The sequence below is a fragment of the Felis catus genome, chromosome E1, assembly GCF_018350175.1.
Source record: "Felis catus isolate Fca126 chromosome E1, F.catus_Fca126_mat1.0, whole genome shotgun sequence".
NCBI classification, from domain to species: Eukaryota; Metazoa; Chordata; class Mammalia; order Carnivora; family Felidae; genus Felis; species Felis catus.
The window spans coordinates 39984714-40008241 of record NC_058381.1 but is presented as its reverse complement, the minus strand read 5'-3'; the positions used below and the strand labels follow the sequence as shown (position 1 = coordinate 40008241).

General features: G+C 42.3%; 1 protein-coding gene and 1 pseudogene across 1 annotated transcript; both read left to right on the top strand.

Annotated features, from left to right (window-relative positions):
* Positions 1-948: 948 nt before the first annotated feature.
* LOC123381839 lies at positions 949-9621 on the top strand (annotated as a pseudogene).
* Positions 9622-15186: 5565 nt separating this feature from the next.
* LOC105260091 (keratin-associated protein 4-9-like) lies at positions 15187-23081 on the top strand. Its single transcript, XM_045044479.1, has 2 exons — positions 15187-15625; positions 22619-23081. The coding sequence occupies exons 1-2, from the start codon at positions 15187-15189 to the stop codon at positions 22996-22998; spliced, it is 819 nt and encodes a 272-aa protein (XP_044900414.1). The 3' UTR covers positions 22999-23081.
* The last annotated feature ends 447 nt before the right edge of the window (positions 23082-23528 follow it).

Sequence of the window (23528 nt, the reverse complement as noted above, 5' to 3'; positions counted from 1 at the left end):
AATGGCCTTACCAATCCACCCTGTCAAATAATCTGCTGTTGTTCAGCAAGTCAGAATGGAGTCCTAGTGGCAAAAGGATGGGGTGGATATTATTTGCTTCTGTGTCTATGTCCTGAGAATGGCTCCAGCATAGAGAGAATCAATACACGATCATTTGAAGAAAGGAGAACTCTAGTAACTTTATTAGCTTGAAAACTTGGACCAAAAATAAGTAATTTGTAATAGGACTGGATAATTGGGGTGTTGGTTTAGAAAAAGTGAGAGAATGACCAATTCAATTTTGAATGAGATAAACTTGAAGCCACATGCCTTAAACCCAGTTGTATTTCTTAGCTTCTTCACTAAGTTACAGGTGTGCTGGGCTGGTTTTACCACCAGCCATGGTGCTACAATGGAGTGGGGTCTCATTTTCTTTTTCTTTTTCCTTTTCCTTTTTTTTTTTGTGCAATAGCATATCCATGTTTGTGTCTGTTTTAAGTGTTGTCCTGATAGGAGGAAATGTGGTTCTGTGTCTCTTTTGGATATAAGAGGTTAAATGATTGGAAGGCCAAAGAGTGACTCCAAGTATGCTCAGAATATCCAATGATACATATTAAAAGGATAAGACAAACAGATGAGATGATGCTGAAACAGAAAAAAAAGGCAAGTGATGCTTTTAGGGATAAATTACATGAAAACTGTGTAAGCATCCATTCTACTTTTTAAAATTTATTATTATTGTTTTTAAGAGAGTGGGCAGGGAAGAGGGACAGAGGAAGAGAGAGAATCTTAAGCAGGCTCCACTCTCGGTGTGGAGCCCAATGCAGGGCTTGATCCCACAACCCTGGGATCATGACCTGAGCTGAGATCAAGAGTCAGTCGTTCAACTGACTGAGCCACCTAAGCTCCCCATAAGCATCCATTTTAAATGCAAAGTGACCTCTGCATGAGAGTCATGCCACAATCACAATGTCTGATAAGTTCTCTTTAAACATGGTAAACAAGGGGTACCTGGGTGGCTCAGTCAGGTAAGCATCTGACTCCAGCTCAGGTCATGATCTCATGGTGCATGGGTTCGAGCCCAGCATCAGGCTCTCAGCTGACCACAGCTCAAAGCCTTAAACCTGTTTCAGATTCTCTCTCTCTCTCTCTCTCTCTCTCTCTTCTCTCTCTTCTCTCTCTCTCTCTCTCTCTCTCCCTCCCTCCCTCCCCCCCTCTCTCCCTCCCTCCCTCTCTCTCTTTCTCTCCCTCCCTCTCTCTCTCTCTGCTCCTCCCATGCTTGTGCTCTCTCTCTCTCTCTCTCAAAAATAAATAAATAAACATAAAAAACATGATAAACAATAGCAAGAAAATAACCCTGGACGTGATGATGACAGCTCTTCAGTAGAGTTGGGAGAAGAAGATTTCCACTTGAGAATCTCATTGTCCTGGAGGCCCACACAGAACATCCACCGTTTCATACCAGGGTCAGCTCCTGTTGTAGCTCTGTCTGCTCTGACAAGGGCTTTGGCCATGGCCTCTACCAGGAGACCTGCTGCTGACCCAGCTGCTATGTGTCCAGCTGCTGCCACCTTTCCTGCTATGACTCCAGCTGCTTCCACTCAGCAGGCTGTCAGACTCCCTGGGGCCCCCTGGGGCCATATGACCTGCTGTTGCCCTGTTTGCTGTGGATCCTCTTATTGTTGACTTTGCTCCTCACCACCAGCCCTGAGTTGAGCACCATCATGCCAATGTACTCATCTTATTCTCATTTCTTTTGTCCACAGCATCTGGCCATGTTCTGATCTGTCACTGTATTTATTTATCTTATTGGTCATGCCACCAAGCAACTAAATACCATGCAAACCCTCCAAGTTCTATGCCTATTACCTTGACATTCAGTCAAATATCTACCTTACTTCATGGGGACAGGTTCCTAATCTTATGATTGTTGTGCATGCTTGGCCTTTGCAACGAATTATGTGAGATAGAATAATTATGTCTCAATAAATGCTTACTCTGTGTCAGAAACATTTGTGGTCCTTAATTATTTTTTAATGTTGATTATGAACTGAAGATAAGTTTGGGTTTCTGCCCTACAAAGAAAACTGATTTTGCACATATCAATCAAAGCCTACATTAGAGAAAATGCAAATAATTAAATTTTCCCCAAACCGGACTGTCCACCTCTCTCCCATCAAGTTTATCAAGAGAAAACAAGAATGTCCTTTTTACTATAATTGAATTTTAGGCCACCTAGCAAGGTCCTTGTGCTATTGGGTTCTGGGAAGTACACATGTGGGATGAGACCCAGTTCTCACCCCTCATGGAACTCACAATGGAATCTTGAATTTAATAGGAAGATACGTGCCAGTAGAGTGTGTTGGTGATACTGGAGAAGAACAATAAATAAGGATTGATTCCTAGAAATAAAATGTGTCAAGTTTGAAAACTCAGGAGAAGGCATACAGCTCACAAACACGTAAGACAAGACAAAGTGAAGGAGAGAACTGGGTAAAAGCAGAGTGTCTGTATTCTTATGAAGGCAATCTTTACTTTAAAAGTATCAGGAAAACAGTATAACCAGTTAAGGAGTAGAAGTATATCAATATTAATTCATGGATTGGGACAATGAGGAGACAAGAGCCAGAGATTCCTGGGTGAAACAACAAATGCCATAGGAAATAAGTTAGTATGGTGGGTGAAATGTATTTATGGGAAAGAGAGTAAGGAAAGTTAGGTTGGAGATTCTGGTTGAGTTTTATTTTTGAGGAGCAGCATCTCAGCTGAGTACAAAGAGGACACTGTGGAAGGAGATAACCAAACTCAGGAACTCACTCATCTGGAAACCTACCCAGAACCTCCACCATTTGACACCACGGTCAGCTCCTATTCTGGTTCCATCTGCTCTGACCGGGGCTGTGGCACAGCCTCTGCCAGGGGACCTCTTGGTGCCCCAGCTACTGCCACCCTAAATGTGATATGTCCAGTCGCTACCACCCTAGCTGCTGGATACCCAGACGCCACCAGATCACTTGTTTCCATACCACCTGCTGCTGCCCTCGCTGCTATGGATCCTCTTGTTGCTGAATGCCCTATCCCACACTTGCACCTTCCCCATCAACATCATTACAGAATCAAAAGCTTCTTTTATGCAAGGCACCAGGACACAGAGTCCTGGGTGATGTTACTCAAATTAGTTGCGATGGCTGTGTGTCTAGTTTCTGATTTCTCTCCCACATTTTCCCTAAGACCATCACTCTGCATGAGGCACTCTGTAAGTGACTACCAGGCATTCAACACTATCTCCCATCACTCAGTAAGAAAGATGTTATTGGCCAAGGTTATATGACTCTGAGTAGATCATCTTAATTCTCAGTTTTTACTGATGACATTTTCTTAGATTTTTCTCTTCTATTGATTATCCCATTTTTTAATTCTATATTCACTTTTCTCATCACAGAAATAAGACGGACTTACTTCTCCTGTGTTTATAACTAGCTCCTGAATAACTGATTTTGTATACAGATACAGACAAGAATTTAGACCTGGATCACTACATAACAGAATTTCTAAACTTATTTTAACAACAAAAAAGCATCAGATAACACAAAGAAAACTCATCTCTTTGAGTCTTTAATGAACCAGCAATGCTTCATTTTTTTCTACTCACCCTAGCTTCAAGAGAATGGCCACTGGGTGAAGAAAATTTTTGGCAAGAGTTATTCGCCATTCATACACCATATGCAGATTTCATTCATGCTTCAGTTTCTTACCCTTACATGATTCAAGCTAAAGAGAAAAATCTATGTCTCCTGCCCCATCAGTGTTGCTCTGTGACATTCCAACATCCTCCAAAGTATACATCACGTCCTAAGGTTATTTTAATGTTTTTTAAAAATTTTTAAAAATGTTTATTTATTTTTGAGAGAGAGGGGGGGTGGGAAGGGGCAGAGAGAAAGGGAGACACAGAATCTGAACCAGGTTCCAGGCCCCGAGCTGTCAGCACAAAGCCCGACATGGGGCTTGAACCCACGGACCACAAGATCATGACCTGAGCCAAAGTCAGCTCCCCACATCCTAAGGTTATTTTAAAGTACAGGAATGCTAGAGTACCTCTGTAACTCTAGCTCTCCAAAATCACTTCCCACTCCATGAACACACCATGCTCTCCCATGTCTCTGCGCCTTTGTACACGTCAGCATTTCTGTCTCAAATTCATTCTCCATCTGTCCCCTTTTGCTCTTTGAGGTCTAAATCTAATGTCCCTTTTCTGCATCACTTTTAGACAGTTATTTCTCCTATCCTGAGACAGTCTACAGGAGCACTTGGTTCTCCATAAAGAATTTTTCTTTGGACTAGAACTGTCTCTTTATTCATCTCTTTCTCTGTCCACACTGAGTTTCTCAAAGGTGGAGACTATATGATTTATTTAACAAACGTGTATATGGAACTAGCTCTTGGCCATGCTGCAAGCTAGGCATGGGGGCTAAAAGATACCTCCAGGGGTGCCTGGCGCAGTCAGTTAAGTGTCTGACTTCGGCTCAGGTCATGATCTCACAGTTCTTGGGTTTGAGCCCCACATCAGGCTCTGTGCTGAATGCTTGCTCAGAACCTGGAGGCTGCTTCAGATTCTGTGTCTCTTCTCTCTTCCCCGCCCCCCCCCCCCCCACACTCATGCTCTGTCTCATTCTGTCTCTCAAAAATAAGTAAGTGTAAATTAAAAAAAATTTTTTTTAAAGATACCTCCAGGATATTAGAAGAGGGAAAGGCAGTTTGAGTGGAGAGTATCAAGCAGAGTTTGTTGGATGAGGTAATGACACTTGAGTCTTAAAGAACAAGTAGTACGGACATTCATGCCTAGTGCCTGGAACAGAATAGGGAAGCTTTCAACTGCTGTTTGCTACATACATCAGTGAGTGACAATCTACAGCTCTACAAGACTCTAGTTTTATGATTCTACCAAACCCAACAAAGACCTTTCCAGAAGAACATTTTTTTTAGTTTTATTTATTTATTTGTTTTGAGACAGAGAGAGAAAGAGACAGAGCAAGCAAGGGAGGGGCAGAGAGAGAGAGAGAGAGAGAGGGAGAATTCCAAGCAGACTCGTCACCGGCAGAGTACAGCCCAATGCAGGGCTTGAACCCACAAACTGTGAGATTGTGACCTGAGCCAAAACCAAGAGTTGGATGCTTAACCAGCTGAGCCACCCAGGCACCCCAAGGAGAACATTTCTAACCAACATGTAGCTTGTCTGCAAACATGGGCCTGCTCTTGTGATTTGAACTGTGAGTCACTTGGGGCTTTGTAGGCCCCAACACAATCCCTACATGATCCTGTGCACATCCTAAACATTAAAGACTATGGGACCAGTGATTCGCTTTCACTCTCAGGAAAGTAATTCTATTCTAAGGACATTATACATTCCTGGGAGTGTCATGTATTGGGGCAATTATCCATTATGTGGCTGACACATTACCAGAACCATGAGAAAAGGATTAGAACAATGTCCTAAATGTCTCCTACACCCTTTAAATCTCTTGCTATGACATCCACACAATAAAATATCACTAATTTGGACACATTCCATCAGTGACATGTGCAGGCTAATTTTTCCTGGCCTGCGCCCACCTGAAACTTGGCATCTTCCGTAAAATGATTGTTTGTAAGGCAAACTGAGACAGTGAATTTAATTACAGAAGATATATTTAACACAGTGTGGACTTACTTAATGCTAACTGCAAGTGAATCATATCATTCTGTACCTATGCCTTGATCCTATCACTTAGAAGCATTCTTTAGCTATGATTCTTAATTACACTTTAAATGTATTGGAAAGAAACTAAAAGGTAGTATTTTTTTAAGTTTATTTATTTACTTATTTATTTTGAGAGAGAGATAGAGTGTGAGTAGAGGAGGGACAGAGAGAGAGAGAGACAGAGAATCCCAAGCAGGCTCCACACTGTCAGTGCAGAGCCCAGTGCAGGGCTCGATCTTACGAACCATGAGATCATGACCTGAGCTGAAATCAAGAATCAGACACTTAACCAACTAAATCCCTAAAGATGCCACCTAAAAGTGCCCCTAAAGGCAATATTTTAAAAAGTTCTAGCCAGCTAAATTAGGCCAGTCTGCTCTCTTATTTTTCAATTAGTGAAATTTCATTATATTGTTTCTATGCAGACATTTTATAACTTAGTATCATAATACAACTTAAAAGATCTTTAAAGTTATTTTAATGTTTTCTCAAGCTCCAAAACCTTTTATTGAGAATATACTATGAGCCAAGGACTTTGCTAGATGTGGAGGATTCAAACAAGAACAACATGGTTGCAGCTCTGTAGCCAAGATGAATTGAACTCTATGGGAATATCAAAGAAATAACACCAAATAACTGTTTGAGGGAGTAAGAGAAGCTATCAGAGAGTGGCATTTGAGCTATGTTCTTGTGAGGTAGAAAATAAGGAATAGGTTTTCTAGGGCATTGGACAGAATTGCAAAGGGTTGAATCTGAGAAGTGTGGACTAGAGCTTAGGGCAATGAGGAAGATGAGAGAGTGACTGTAGATGGGGTTGGAAAGTAGGTGTGTGAAGGGTGTTGAGAAGTTTGGAATACATCCTAAGGGCACCAGAGAGTCAATAGCCTGTTATCATGAGGCCTTGCCCCATGCCTGGTAGGGTCACACAGAATCTGGAAGAGGTTATAACAAGAATCCATAGTTCATGAGATGTGTTTCTTGGCTAAGCCAAATATCCTGTTTGTTTTAAAAAACTTGACTTTATTTGAAAACACTGAAAAGAAGGCAAAAGTATTTCTAATAACCCAACATGAAGAAAATTCATAAAGTATAAAGTAAAAGTCTCCCTAATGACTTTCTTCCCATCCCTAGATTGATAGATATCATTCCTGACCTTTTCCCATGTTTATATAAATATTTCTATGTTTAAATATGTATACACACATGCCATGACCCTGCCCAGTGGAATCATGTGCTATATTTATTCATTCATTCAGCAAATACTTACTGAATGCTTACTATATATCAGAGCAATATTCAAGCTACTGAGAATGTAATACCAAGAGTTGATATTCTAGAGGGCAACACATGACAATAAGCACATGATTGTGCTTTCAAATAAAGGTAAGTTCTAGGAAGACAAGTGAAACACAAAGAGTACAATATGATGAAAGGGACTGAGAAATCCTTGCGATTGTGAGGTCAGAGGTGGTTTCTCTTGTGAAGGGGATGATTTGAGCTGAGACCTGGATGATATTGAGAAGTATAGGTGCTGAGGGCAGACTGCCCCCAAAGGGGCCACTTTGGCATGAACCTTGAGTTAAAACCAATCAAAAACCAGCAGATTCAGGAAACACTCTTTACCTCCCCTCAACTGCCTGCTTTTATCAGGAAGAGAATTATTAACGAAGATAGCTAAGAAGCTTATCAACATAATAGGGCAACTTTGCTTTTTAAACATCTCTCACCTTCCAGATAATGGTCTTTTCCCCATTTGTATCCTCAGACTCCCACCCTTCTCCTTAGCTCATAGAAGCATCATGCTGCCTCATGATCTTTGGAATTTCAGTGTCCCCAGATGTATGCTGTTAAAATTAATTTTCTCCTGTTAATCTGTTTCATGTCAACTTGTTTCTTTTCAAACAAATTTTTTTTTTAATTTTTATTTTGAGAGAGACAGAGACAACACAAGTGGGGGAGGGGCAGAGAGAGAGGGATACTGAATCTCAAGTTGGCTCTGCACTGCCAGTGCAGAGCCCATGTTGGGGCTCGAACACATGAAAGTGTAAGATCATGACCTGAGCTGAAACCAAGAGTGAGAAGCTTAACCGAATGAGCCACCCAGGTGCCTCTGTCAACTTGTTTCTTAGTCCAGCTAGAAGGACCTTGAGGGGAAAAGGAAATTCTTCCTCCCTGACAGCATCATCCTGATCTGGTATCTTCCAACCCCCAGTCCTAGAGGGTCACATTAGAGATCTCTAAATAGTGATGTAATTGCACGACAAGGTTTTCTTTTTCTTTTTCTTTCTTTTCTTTCTTTCTTTCTTTCTTTCTTTCTTTCTTTCTTTCTTTCTTTCTTTCTTTCTTTTTTCTTTCTTTCTTCTTTTCTTCCTTCTTTCTTTTCTTTTCTTTTCTTTTCTTTTCTTTTCTTTTCTTTTCTTTTCTTTTCTTTTCATTTCTTTTCTTTTCAAAAGAAAAGTCATCAAAGTAGAAGATAAAAGTGTCAAGGAGAAAATTAACAGTTTCCGTAAGTCCACCAACCAGAAATACTGTTAATATCATTTTTAATTTCTGTAATTAAATGTTAATAAAATTAATATTTGTAATAATTTCAATATTTCTCTATGTTTTTACATAATTGGGGCTATACTGTATATTCTATTTTGTATATAAATATAAATTTTTTTGCATATATTAGGTTCTGTTATCAATTCTAGTGGTGGTGATTCCTGAAGGGCTATATGTCCATTCCAGATACATATTTGTTCTTTAAAAACAGCAAGTCCATGGGGCGCCTGGGTGGCGCAGTCGGTTAAGCGTCCGACTTCAGCCAGGTCACGATCTCACGGTCCGTGAGTTCGAGCCCCGCGTCAGGCTCTGGGCTGATGGCTCGGAGCCTGGAGCCTGTTTCCGATTCTGTGTCTCCCTCTCTCTCTGCCCCTCCCCCGTTCATGCTCTGTCTCTCTCTGTCCCAAAAAAAAAAAAAAAAAAAAAAAGTTGAAAAAAATAAAAACAGCAAGTCCAGGAAATGGGATTAGAACACAGTCTGAGTATCTTGAGAATTCTGCATGTGCCCACAACTGTTTTTGCTAACAACTGACCACACTGATGGATTTTACTTTGACTTCTCAGGTTAAGATTCCATTCTTCTGAGATTTTCTTACATCTGGATTTAACCTATGATTAAATCTTTTTTCCATAAGAAATGCTGCAAAAATTGCAGGCATGATAAGACCCACAGATGAGGAAGAGCGAAACCTGGACTACTCCATGTCAAGGTTCACCATGACAACTGCTCTCTGGAAGAAGCTTCTCTATCTGTAAACATAGATGGTGCCTACAAGGACAGAATTACCAGGGATGATTCAGGAGGAAAGAGCAGATGGAGAGAGAGTCAACATATTCAGCTTAGAATCTGAGCCAAGATGATTCATACAAAGGAAGACAGCCAAGATGTGACAGGGGAGGAGATAATGGGATAAATCCTAATCAGGCAAAAGAAACAATGTTTTCCATCCAACTTGGAAAATGTAATTACCTAATTAAATGATTGCTTACTTGTTAGGGTAAACAGTAACATGGAAAGAGGTCCATGGATGTAAAAGGGGTGTAAAAGGGTGTAAAAGGGGGCCTGGAGCAAGAAGTCTTCTAGATTCAAGGAATACACTCTTCTGGAAACCCAACCAGAGCCTCTGCCCTCTGACACCATGGTCAACTCCTGTTGTGGCTCCATCTGCTCTGACCAGAGCTGTGGCCAAGGCCTCTGCCAGGAGACTTGTTGCTGCCCCAGCTGCTGTCAGACCACACACTGCAGGACCACCTACTGTTGCCCCAGCTGCTGTGTGTCCAGCTGTTGCCACCCCTCTTGCTGCCAGACCACCTGCACCTGCTGCCGCCCCAGCTGCTATGGCAGTTCTTGCTGCTGAACATCCTGCTCTGGACTGGAACCTCCTTGCCCCCATCCTTCAGTCCAGGAAGAAAGCATCTAATTTAACAAAACACATGGCACTTCCTGATGTCATGAACTTACAAACAGACCCATGGACTGATCTGGAAACCTCTGGTCTCTATGTCACTTATTCTCTTATGTAGAAATACCTTATTGCCAAATGAATCAGAATTTATGGTCAGATTATGCAGCTGATTTTTCAGAATTTCTAATTCTGATTCTAAATATAAAAGTCTTTAAATGTTCCTCTTCTAGGTTTTTTTTCTTTCCAATGTTTCTCAATGGAATCTATGTTCATGTGGAATTTCTTGAGGCTCCCAAATAAAACTTTTTAGTATTGGAAGGCACTGATATTGCTCATCTCTCATTATTTCTTATTAATGAAATGTTCAATGCATATTACTCTTTTTCATGTGACATAGGAGCACATATTCTCAGGGGACCCTACAACAGAAAAATTAAACTGGTACTCACCAATGAGATTTTTATCCAGGTCACAATTAAGTGTTAGCAGAAACAAGAAAAGGTTTAAAGGGAGGCATCTTTGAGCCTAATACATATAACATGAGAGCTATGGATTACAACTGCCAACAAAAAAGAGTCCTTAGAAAACTATAATCCATGAATTTATTTAAACCAATTTAAACAGAGGCAGCTCAGTGTAGATAGCCCACGGACTTGGGAATTAGACTTAGGTCTGAATTTTGACTGTACCACATACTAACTGTGGCCTTGGACATGTTACTTAAACTCTCAATTTAGGACTGCTTTTCTCCAAAGAAAGGATGATGATACACACCTATAAAATTGTCACACACCATTAATCACCAGGGAAATGCAAATCAAAATCACAATGAGATATCACCTGATACCTATTAGGATGACTATTATTAAAAAAAAAAAAAAGACAAGTGTTGATAGGGATGTTGAGAAAAGGGAATTCTGGTACACTGTAGGTGAAAATGTTAAGTTGGTACAGCTATAATGGAAAACAATATGGAGGTTCCTCAAAAATTAAAAAACAGGGGCTCCTAGGTGGCTCAGTTGGTCAGGCATCTGACTTCAGCTCAGGTCATGATCTTGTGGTTTGTGAGTTTGAGCCCCTCATTGGTCTCTGTGCTGACAGCTAAGAGTCTAGAGCCTGCTTCAGATTCTGTGTCTCCCTCTCTCTTTGCCCCTCCTCTGCTCTCTCTCTCAAAAATAAATAAACATTAAAAAATTAAAAAATTAAAAAACAGAACTACCATACAATCCAGCAATCCCATTTCTGAGTATGTATCCAAAGTAATTGAAATCAGAACCTCAGAGGAATACCTGTACTCCAATGTTTATGGCAATAATATTCACAATAGCCAAGATATGGAAACAACCTAAGCATTCACCTACAGATGAACAGAAAGTGTATATATAGAATGGAGTATTATTCAGCTTTAAAAGGAGGAAATCCTGCCATTTGCAACATGGGTGGACTTGGAGGACATTATGCTAAATGAAATAAGTCAAATACAGAAAGACAAATACTGCATGATCTTACATGCATAAAATAATCAAACTCAATAATCAAATAGAAGCAGGGAGCAGAATGGTGATGCCAGGGGCTGAGGAAAGGAATAAATGGGAAGATGCTGGTCAGAGTACAAAGTTTCAGTTATGCAAGATAAGTAACTTCTGGATATCTACTATATAGCATAGTGCTGACAGCTGACAATACTGTCTTATATACTTAAAATTTTCTAAGAAGGTATATCTTAAGTGTTCTTACACTTAAGATACACTTAAGTGTTCTTACACTTGTTTTAAAATTTTTTAAAACATTTTTTAAAACTCTATGTGTCTGACTTCAAGGCAGCAAACTAGAATTTTCAAATTTTATCTCATACCTACAAGAATCTCTTCATTTCTCAAATATATATTTTATTGATTGAAGGAAAAAAGACAGTTGTGACAAAGATTTAATGAATGAAATAAAGGTACATGGTAGACAAATAAAAGTATGCTCCCTTTAACCCCCGCTGAGCTTTATTTTACATTTTATTTTGAAATAACTATAGGTTCACAATAAGTTGGAAAACAGTACAGCAAAATTCTGGGTACTCTCTATCCAATTTCCCCCAATGGTCACTTCTTATAGAATTATAGTACACACCAAAACTCAGAAACGAACATTAGCACAATCTACAGAACTTGTTCAGATTTTACCAGTTTTAGGTGCACTTGTATGTGTGAGCCTAGGTTTTTAGCTTGGTTGTGTCAACTTGGAAATTAGGGCCAGGGCATAATGGCCACGAAAAAAAAAAAAAAGAAGCACCGTAAAAAATTTGATTGATTAGACTTATAGGTCCCTTATGGTAGAAAGGAATCCTCAAAGTCATTTCACCCAATCTCCTCCATCTGGTTCACGAGTCTTCCTCTGCAACACCAGCTTACACTTAAGCCCCCCTGCTATGTATGGAGGAAGCCATTCCATAAAACTTTATGGTGAGTATAATTTTTTTTTCTCTATGAGCCACCCACTTATCCTGTATCAGCCCATGACATCCATTTGGGGCAAGTCCAATCTCTCACATACAGCTCCTCCATGCTGCACACCCATGCCTTTGCTCCACTTTTCTTTTCTTTAGGTTAATTTTCCCAAGTTTTTTCACCTGCTCTTCATTGATCACGATGTCACCATCTTAGCAATTTTGCTTTTAATATACCGCAATTTATCTCTATTATTCTAAATGTAGGCAAGAACTGAACACATTTTCAGATGTGTTCTGAATGCTCAGAAAGGAGTAGAACTGTGTCTTCTTCCTTTTAAAATACCACACTTGCGTTAATGTATTAATGTCTGCATTCAGCGTTTAATGGCACTAAATGTGGACTTCTACTGAGGTTACAATATCATGTAAACACCTATGTCTTTTTCATTACAAACTGCTTCAAGCTATGCTTATAGATGTCCAGTGGTTATCTGAAGAGCAGCAATTCTGAATCTCTTTTGCTACCCAATACCACTAGTAACATGGCTCATTCTGGTAATAATATTATACCCAAGGAAGAGCTGCTAAGGGTACATACAACCTTAGAATATGTAGGCAGTTCAAATAAATTCTCCCAAGAAGTTTAGATGTATTTACTCCTCCTCGATCCCATGTGCCATGTTGCATTGGTAACTACTCTTTTAGATCTAAGAAAGGCTCGGAGATTTCCTTGTGCTAGATTTTGCTTCTTATGCTAGGACGTCCAAGTCACTTGGAATCATGATTCTGGCATTCAATATATTCAATCTTTCCCAACTTCATGATTTGATAAACATATTTTACGGAAAGACTCAACAAAGTTGAGATGTCCATGGTTCTGTTTTCAGAAAGACCAGTCCAAGAATGGAATGACTACTCAAAAACCATCCTAAAGTTGAAAATGACATATATTTGGAAGAATGTAATTCAAAGACAAGGTTTTCCAGTGTTCTCCTCATTCTCTGGGTTCCCTTGTTCTCCATGGGGAAAATGTATTTGAAGAGCCAGCTGATGAACTGGCAGTGCCCCTATTGTTTTTGAAACACTAGTCTGCTAGTCATTTGGTTGGGAATTTTGTAACCTTTAAGCTTTTACTCCATCCCACTATGAATAAATAGGTTGGTGTTGTCTGACCTGGATATTCATTTTATGTCTCCTTTCTTGGAAATAAAGACCTAGAAAGTGAAATCTGATCAACAATTTAAGTAATGAAGCAGAAAAATATAGGGTATCTTCAGAGCCCAGCAATTTAAAGAGACAGCAAGATGGTAAGATATGAATTACAGTAAAAGGCAAGGACACTGGGCAACCTAACTTGTATTGACAAGTAAATCTTGGAAACAGAGATAAGTCAACATACCCTGACAAAGACAGAAAAACAAGAAGTCAAAGTCAGAAGAAAGGTCAGCCCAACAAAGCAGAAGTTAAGGTACTTGAACCTTATGATACAGGTAGATAGAGGGCTTCTATCTCTGCAGCTGTCTTCCCCTAAGAAGCCCTAAAGCTGAGTTCTGGAGGTTTGTTTGTGGAGAAAAATGAAATACCACCTCACATCTGTAACACCCCACCAAAGATAGCAAGTATTGGTGAGGATGTGGAGAAATTAGAACGCTTTAATGCTGTTGGGATGTAAAATGGCGCAGCCACTAAGGGAAACAGTATAGAGGTTCCTAAAAAATGAAAAATAGAACTACTGTATAAATCAGCAACCCTACTTTTGGGTATATATCTGAAAGAAGTGAAATCAGGATCTTGAGGAGGTATCTGCACTCCCATGTTTATTACAGCATTATTTACAATAGTGAAGATATGGAAATAACCCATATGTCCACTGACAGACAAATGGATTTAAAAAATATGAAATAGCCACATAATGGAATATCATCACCCTTATAAAAATAAGGAAATCCCATTATTTGCAGCAATATGGATGGACCTAGAAGACATTAGGCTAAGTGAAGTAAGTCACAGAAGGACAAGTAAATACTGCATGATTACACATAAAATCATCAAGTCCATAGGAGCAGAGAGTACAATGGTGGTTTCCAGGGAGGAAGAGGAAATAGGTAGTTGTTTAATGAATATAAAATTATACTTATACAGGATGAGTAAGCTTTAGAGATTTACAGAACAACAATGTACATATAGCTCACAATACAACAGGGTGCACTGACAAACTTGTTAAGAGGGTAGATCTCATGCTAAGTGTTCTTACCACACATAACATGCAGAGCATGATGACAAATAAATCTTTGGGCAATGACAGAAAATATTTATTACCTCAATTGTGGTGTTGGTATTATGGGTCTAGGCATATATCCAAACTCAACAAAATGGAAACATTGACCATGTGGAATTTTTTGTATTTTAAGTATGCCTTGATAGACCTGAGGGAAAACAAGATATATCAAAATTTGTGACCTTGTTTTACTTTTTAGAAAAGTTATTTATTTCCAAGCAGGAAGTCTAGATAATGGGGCATGATCACAATGGGGAGGAGGTGTGTCCTAAGATTCTTATCCTCATGACAGTGATCCCCTAATCCACACTCAAAAGTTCCCAGCATAAATGACCCACTATGAATGGGTCATCAGACCGAAATGCACCCTGATATTCCCAGGTCACCAAAACAAATGTGGGCGTCTAAGAACCATTATCTCCCAAGAGTACATATGATTTGCTAAGCACAATTAGATAAACACATATACCTCTAGACAGAAATCAGGTGACAGCTTTCTTTTAGGTAGCTAAAGCAAGACAAACACATTAAAGATGATTCAGGAAAAGCAGATGGGATGAGTCATGTATCAGGAAAATTAAATCATGTTATCCATCTATCTTGAAAACCTTAACCTGAAAATGAAAACTGGCTAATTAGATAATTGGCTACTATTAGGACAAACAATGAAAAGAAAAGAGTGTTGCATGTGAGACACTGGCCACCAAGCAAGGTATAAAAGGTGACCTTGGGGAAGCAGAAGTTCAAAACTTCCAAACCCACCTTCCTGGAAACCCACCCAAAACCTCCCTCTGACACCATGGTCAACTCGTGTTGTGGCTCCGTCTGCTCTGACCAGGGCTGTGGCCAGGAGACTTGTTGCCGCCCCAGCTGCTGCCAGACCACCTGCTGCAGGACCACCTGCTGTCGCCCCAGCTGCTGTGGCTCCAGCTGCTGCCGCCCCTGCTGTGGGGGTTCCAGCTGCTGTGGCTCCAGCTGCTGCCAGCCTTGCTGCCGCCCCACCTGCTGCCAGACCACCTGCTGCAGGACCACTTGCTGCCGCCCCAGCTGCTGTGGTTCCAGCTGCTGCAGGCCCAGCTGCTGCATCTCTAGCTGCTGCCGGCCTTGCTGTGGGGGTTCCAGCTGCTGTGGCTCCAGCTGCTGCCAGCCCTGCTGCCGCCCCACCTGCTGCCAGACCACCTGCTGCCGGACCACCTGCTGCCGCCCCACCTGCTGTGTGTCCAGCTGCTGCCGCCCCTGCTGTGGGGGTTCCAGCGGCTGTGGCTCGAATTGCTGTGGCTCCAGCTGCTGCCAGCCTTGCTGCCGCCCCACCTGCTGCCAGACCACCTGCTGCCGGACCACCTGCTGCCGCCCCACCTGCTGTGTGTCCAGCTGCTGCCGCCCCAGCTGTTGCTAGACCCCCTGCCACCACCCACCAACCTGCTCTGGTGGCTCTTGCTGCTGCTGAGTGCCCTGACCTGCTTTCATCAGCCAATCTCCTTCATGTCATCCAACTGGGAGCTGAATCATGTGAGGCCAACTGTAAAACCTCAGTTCCCAGTGATTTTTCAACTGGTTGGCCTTGGAATATACCTCCCTACCGCCCACTCCCTCCTCACCTCCTTGTTACTAACTCCACCGCAAATCACTACAAAGATTGTATTATCTGATATAGGTTAACGTGCCACTCTGATTGATGTATCAGCTACTGCCAGATTTTCTGATATGGAGATGTTTCTGTACGTCAAATAAATCTTGATTTTCCAGGCATAAATATAAGAAATCGTGTCTCATTCTTTTTCCTTCTTCAATGGTCACCCTTAGCTGTCAGGTCTTCTACTATTCTCTGCACAACGAGCAGATCATAGCAGGCGATTTCAGGACTTTCACTTCTATCACCTCGGCGCTTCCCACGCTAACAGTGTAGGATGGTGGCTTGCAGCAAGCACCTGGAACTCTCTGTGGAGGGCTCGGTCTACGTGAAGGAACGTATATCACAGGACAGAGCAGGGAAGGCAAGTGCCTGGGAGAAGCGTTCAAGGTGGCCAGTAGTTGGTGGATAAGTGCTCTAGCCTCTATCCCCTCTAGTGGGACATGTGAGACCAGAGGGCCTCAGTAGCACTGAACGAACCCCCGATGCCCACAGGACTCACCTGCTCTTGAAATCAACCTGGATTGGTTTCCACCCTTCCCTGGATCACTTCACAGTATCCCTAGAGCACTACTTGGGACCACCTCCCGGACAATCTACTTGGTCTCAAGCCTCTGTTTTGAGCTCCGACCCTGAGGCCGACCTGACACCAGGGTTCCAAGTCTCAGTAACAGTGCCTTCAAACATTTCCCTATGATATGAACGGTCACTGGGTGACACTGTGGGCTCTCGACCTCATTCTCCGCTGAACCACTGAATCTTTTCATAGGATGTTGTTTCTTCTCACAGTTTGTGCACACTTGGTTTTAGACTTCCTGTGTCCAATTCTTGGAAGATCATATATTCCAAAGGACCGCAGACACGCCCACGAATAAAACAGCTCACCATGTTAGGAAGTGTCTCTCTCAAGGAGGCTATGCTTGAGACGGACCACACCAAAATGCGATTCTCACGTTGCATTCAAAACACCAGAGCCTACAACGGGTATTCCTGCATAAGTACTGCATAAGGAAGGAGGTGCTCTCAGGAGACCCAGTGCAAAGCGGAGTCAGCACAGGGTAGTAAAAGAAGCTAAGACAAAGGGTGCTTTCAGTTCAACTCCGCCCCTGTATTCTGACCCACACATGAGGGGTGTGTACTGGGCCACAGGCTTGCTCATCTTAGTGGAAAAAGCGCCTGGGCCTTTGTGCTCCTACGTCAACATCCTTTGGTGAGTGGAAAGGATGGAGAGCAAGAACTCCTGGTGTCCCCCACCCCAGAGCCTGAGACAGTTACCTGCAGATAGTGCATGATCAGTGTGAACCATGCATAGCCCACACTCAACTACCTTGTGGGTGAGGGCATGTATGGCAAAGAGAATCAGAATGGGATATCAGAACCTACTCCTGGTTCTGCCCATATCTATGCATTTCTCTCAGTAACCTTGCTCCAGGTAGTTTGCCACAGTTTCTATAAAAACCTAGAAGATGAGAGTTAATGGGCAGCTTCAGCGCTCCTTTAGCTGACTTGCCCGGTTCAGTACCAAGTTCCCCATTCCTGAGAGTCTTGAACCCCTGGTTCGTGTGTCCTCTTTAGGCTATACTATTTGCCCATCTGCAGTGAATGCCGGGAATAGGAATGCCACAAATGTCCCTGCAGATCACCTGAATGCTAAAAATATTCCCTGTGGCCCCTGTAGCTCCTAACGTTGACTGCTGCCTTCCTGGCACTAGAAACCCAAAGGGATGAGGTGGCAGCCAGAATTTTACTTCCAATCAGAACTACCCACGTGCCTTCCAATGAGCTTTCCTGTCTTAGACCTGAGACCTCTAGAGGCACACAGCCTACCATTATCGTAGAAGGAGGCACAAATCCCCCCCTCTCCCAGGGGATCATTGGGATGAAGGTAGTGGGGAAACTTCTCCTTTAACATCTAGATCAGTGTATTCAAATAGGGGTCATGAAGGATTCTGGGTATCCAGCAATGAGTTCAACTCAGATCCCATGTCCAACAGCCTGCAAACATGAGTATTTCAGCTTGTTCTGAGACAATGGCTGTAGATTCCTTGGGCAAGGACTAAAAATTCTATGATGTACACTTCCTATGGTCTTCAGTCTAGAGAGGACCTCATCTTAGCCATCTCTATCTTTGTGTTAATGGTTTCCAGGTCTGTGAAAAGTGTAACTTAAGGTCTGCAAACTGTGTCACGAATCATGACTTTCCATGGGATCAATGACCTCAGCCTTTGTTCTTTTATTTTTATGTTCTTTTAATTACACACACACACACACACACACACACACACACACACACACACACACACTTATATAAAGTCATACCTGATTTGGCTGTCTATATCCTATTATAAGAGACACCATGCTCTATTATCCATATTGATAGATCGCTGAGAGTCACATATCATTCTGCCCCCTTTGTCATTCCAACCTTGTTGGCAAGCACATAATTATACCCACATTACTTCCTACAATTAAGTGCTGCCGCATGGACTCTGTCATTCAGAGGTATGACCATCCCCATTACTCTTAGGGAGCATACTTTGGTCACAGTATTCCCTACCACAACCTCTAACTTTAGAGAATAGGCACTCCTTTCCCAAAGATGCTGCTGACATTGGTACTTGATGATTCCTTAGTAGCATGGTAAACAGAGTACCCCAGACCCTCCTAGGGAATGGCTATGTGGGCTTTGTGACCTTATGACTATATCCATTTTAGCATTTCTATTTCTCTCTGTACCTTTTGATCCCTCCCTTCTCAACTGTGTGTGCCGTGGTCCTAGGTAAATCTGTACTGGTTATCTATTGTTATGTAACATTACCTCAAAATTTAGCAGCTTAGAGTAACACTCATTTATTTTCTCTGTTTCTGTGGATCCAAAATCCAGGTATGGCCTACCCAGACTCTCTATTTCATAGGATTTCACAAGGCTGCACTCAAGGTGCTGGCTGGCGCTGGGGTCTCATCTGAAGCCTTGCCTGGGGAAGAATCCACTTCCAAGTTCACTTATCTGGTCATCAGCAGAATTCATTTCCTCACAGGCTATAGGAGGGAGGACTTCAATTCCTTGCTCGTTGTTGAATGGAGACTGTGCTCAGTTCTTTGCTGCAAGGATCTCTCCCACATTGGACCTGGCTTCATCAAAGCCAGTGACAGAGAGAGAAAGAGTTCGCATTAAGATGAAAGTCACAATCTTTTGTAACTCAATCACTTGATGATGCTGTCATATCTTGTGGCTTAGAAGCCAGTTACTTAAGGGGAGGGAGTTACATGAGACCCTGAACACCAAGAGGTAGAAATCATTGGGTCTTTTTGGAGTCTGCCTATCAGAACTCTTACATAATACTGAGTGAAAGAATTAAAACACATTTACAGTAAGATTTCATTCATATAAAAATTCAGAAACATGGGGGGCGCCTGGGTGGTGCAGTCGGTTAAGCGTCCGACTTCAGCCAGGTCACGATCTCGCGGTCCGTGAGTTCGAGCCCCGCGTCAGGCTCTGGGCTGATGGCTCAGAGCCTGGAGCCTGTTTCCGATTCTGTGTCTCCCTCTCTCTCTGCCCCTCCCCCGTTCATGCTCTCTCTCTGTCCCCCCAAAAAATAAATAAACGTTGAAAAAAAATTAAAAACAAAATTCAGAAACATGGGAAATGAAACTATATTTTTAGGTGTGTATACCTAGGTCATAAAACTGTAAGGAAAATACATTAAAGGGTTACTTGAAAAGTCAGCACAGTACTCATCTGTGGGGTAGAAAAAGGACTGTGGTTAAGAGAAGGCATTTCAAAAGTCTTCTTAGTTGTAACAATGTTCTATTTCTTGAGTCAAGCTATGGGTGCATAGATGTTTGCTCCATAACTATTTTTTATCATTCATGCTTATATTTTGTATGTTTTTCAGTTTATGTTCATTTTACATAACATGAAATCGTTTTTTGAAAAATTTAGGGTGAACTGAAATGCATACTCTGTTGAAGATTTAAAATGAAAAACAAGCGTGGGGTGCCTGGGTGGCTCAGTCAGTTGAGCGTCGGACTTCAGCTCAGGTCACGATCTCACAGTTCATGGCTTCGAGCCCCACACCGGACCCTATGCTGACAGCTCGGAGCCTGGAGCCTGCTTTCAATTCTGTGTCTCCTTCCCTCTCTGCCCCTCCTCTGCTCACACTCTGTCTCTCTCTCTCTCAAAAATAAATAAACATTAAAAAAACTTGTTTTTTAATAAAATGAAAGACAAGCCTAAGGAATGCTGGTTTCTCTACCATGAATTTTATTGGTAATAGTTAAGGTAAGTCTTGGTACTTCTCTAGTACAACACTGAATGAACTAGTGATATATGCATCAACGTTTATGATTCTCACAGGTATAAGACAAGTTAACAGTATCAAAAAGAAGAGATATTACATACACTATAGTACTAGTATACAGTAAAACCTTGGATTGCGAGCATAATTCATTCTGGAAACATGCATGTAATCCAAAGTACTCCTGTATCAAAGTGAATTTCAAGAACCATTGGGCTCAGTTGTGAGTATGTGAAATTTGGCATCACATACTACTTGTGTTGCAAGACATCGCTCCTTTATCAAGTTAAAATTTATTAGAAATGTTTGCTCATTTTGCAGAACTTTTGCAGAACAAGTTACTAGCAGTCCAAGGTTTTGCTGTATATACTACATATTATTGGAAAGTCTGTATCAAGACAAATCTATAATGAAAAATATATTAAAACACTGATTGCCTCTATGGTATTGGGGACTTTAATATGGAACTTTCTGATATAATGGAAATGTTCATTTGAAAGATGTGGGGATTCCAAGGTCCTGCTTCTGTGTATCAAAACTTAACACTACGGATGACTAAACTTAGAATTTGTGTATTTCAATCTGTGTAAACTCCACTTAATTTGTAAAATACATCATAAAAGGTAAACAAGAAACTGTGACTTATTAATTTATGAATAAATCTAAGTCTTTAGCAAACCGTTATCCTGGCTGATTTGCCTTAAACACAATTCTTTTAAATTATACAACTGTGAACTCCTTTGATGTATCTCTCCATATTATGTTGCAGTTATCTATATGTGTGTGTGCAGTGGGGCTTCTCAGTAGTCTGTAAATTCCTGGGGAAGAGACCCAAATCATATTTGTGACATCAATAACTGCAATGTGTGTATCTCAGATAATCCACTCAACAAGGTGGCTTCATAAAAAGGAATGAACTTGATAGAGGCACGTCCTCAAAGCTTCAACAAACAGAAGAAAGGAGTAGGTCTCTATGTGTTGTCCTTGGGCATTCAGGATCAACACCATCTGGGTACTGGTTAGAAATGCTGAACCTCAGGCTCCACCTGTCTTCAGATCCTCTGGGATTTGTCCCAACCATATTTAATAAGCCCTTCAGATGATTTGCTGCATGCTCAAGTTGGATTATCACTAAATGGAGAATAATTAGAAACACTAACTAAATGAACTTGAATTGACTAAAATCCACGAACATTTTGAATGTATCCAAACAAAAGTGTGCTACAGATTTCCTAACTACACAGATAAGTTCTGAGGATAGGCACATTCTGATTATTCAACATCTGCTTTGCTCCATTGAAGAATATTTTAAATAAAGAATGAGATAAGAATAAAAAAGAGGCTGTGTCTTCCAGAATCTAAACACCATCCAGAGAAATGCAACACAAAATACATGATGGCAACATTAATGCTCAATGAATTACAAATCATGACAGTGACGGGAACCATAAAGGTAACTGTCTGCCATAATTGGGGGTAGACAGCATGATCCAGTTAGAAACATCCAAGAAAACCCATTCCAGGGGTAGAGGTCAGCAACATCACATGCTCATAGGCAGCTGCTCCCTTCCTCACTGATCAACAATGACCCACAAAATTGGAACTTTTCCTCTTCTTGCATGCCTACTCCATCCTCCGCGGATGTGATTTCCTCCCCACTGATCACTGGAAGAAATGCACAACCAAAAACACGATTGCCTTCATCCCATCCTGCTGGGGGATGTAGCAGGGAACAGAAAGATGTAATTGCAAGTGCCACCTATCACATGAAGCCCTCTGGGAGAAAGATGAGGAAAGACTGGTCCAGAGATGCCAGAGGGTATAAGTCAGAAGGAAAAGCAGACCAGATAGAATTCGTCAAACTAGAAAAGAAAATATTGTTTCCCTCAAGTTTAAACCATTACATAGACAAACATTAAAGTGAAATATCATAATTACTTAAATATCAGGTAAACAAACACAAGGAAGATGTGTTGACAACTCACCATGGACGGGCACTATATAAGAGGACAAGACGCAAGGAGACGTGAAATTCAAGCTCCTCACTCTCCTGGAAACCATCCCAGAACCTCCACCCTCTGACACCATGGTCAACTCGTGTTGTGGCTCCGTCTGCTCTGACCAGGGCTGTGGCCAGGAGACTTGTTGCCGCCCCAGCTGCTGCCAGACCACCTGCTGCAGGACCACCTGCTGTCGCCCCAGCTGCTGTGGCTCCAGCTGCTGCCGCCCCTGCTGTGGGGGTTCCAGCTGCTGTGGCTCCAGCTGCTGCCAGCCTTGCTGCCGCCCCACCTGCTGCCAGACCACCTGCTGCAGGACCACTTGCTGCCGCCCCAGCTGCTGTGGTTCCAGCTGCTGCAGGCCCAGCTGCTGCATCTCTAGCTGCTGCCGGCCCTGCTGTGGGGGTTCCAGCTGCTGTGGCTCCAGCTGCTGCCAGCCTTGCTGCCGCCCCACCTGCTGCCAGACCACCTGCTGCCGGACCACCTGCTGCCGCCCCACCTGCTGTGTGTCCAGCTGCTGCCGCCCCTGCTGTGGGGGTTCCAGCGGCTGTGGCTCGAATTGCTGTGGCTCCAGCTGCTGCCAGCCTTGCTGCCGCCCCACCTGCTGCCAGACCACCTGCTGCCGGACCACCTGCTGCCGCCCCACCTGCTGTGTGTCCAGCTGCTGCCGCCCCAGCTGTTGCTAGACCCCCTGCCACCACCCACCAACCTGCTCTAGTGGCTCTTGCTGCTGCTGAGTGCCCTGACCTGCACCCTGCTGTTTTCGTCAGCCAACCTCCTTCATGTCGTCCAACTGGGAGCTGAATCATGTGAGGCCAACTGTAAAACCTCAGTTCCCAGTGATTTTTCAACTGGTTGGCCTTGGAATATACCTCCCTACCGCCCACTCCCTCCTCACCTCCTTGTTACTAACTCCACCGCAAATCACTACAAAGATTGTATTATCTGATATAGGTTAACGTGCCACTCTGATTGATGTATCAGCTACTGCCAGATTTTCTGATATGGAGATGTTTCTGTACGTCAAATAAATCTTGATTTTCCAGGCATAAATATAAGAAATCGTGTCTCATTCTTTTTCCTTCTTCAATGGTCACCCTTAGCTGTCAGGTCTTCTACTATTCTCTGCACAACGAGCAGGTCATAGCAGGTGATTTCAGGATTTTCACTTCTATCACCTCGGCGCTTCCCACGCTAACAGTGTAGGATGGTGGCT

What these genes read in the sequence shown, in the direction of transcription:
- LOC105260091 (XM_045044479.1), top strand. Translation starts at nt 15,187, where the DNA reads ATGGTCAACTCGTGTTGTGGCTCCGTCTGCTCTGACCAGGGCTGTGGC. An exon ending in GTCCAGCTGCTGCCGCCCCT is followed by an intron (nt 15,626 to 22,618) that starts GCTGTGGGGGTT and finishes GCTGCCAGACCA; the next exon opens with CCTGCTGCAGGACCACTTGC.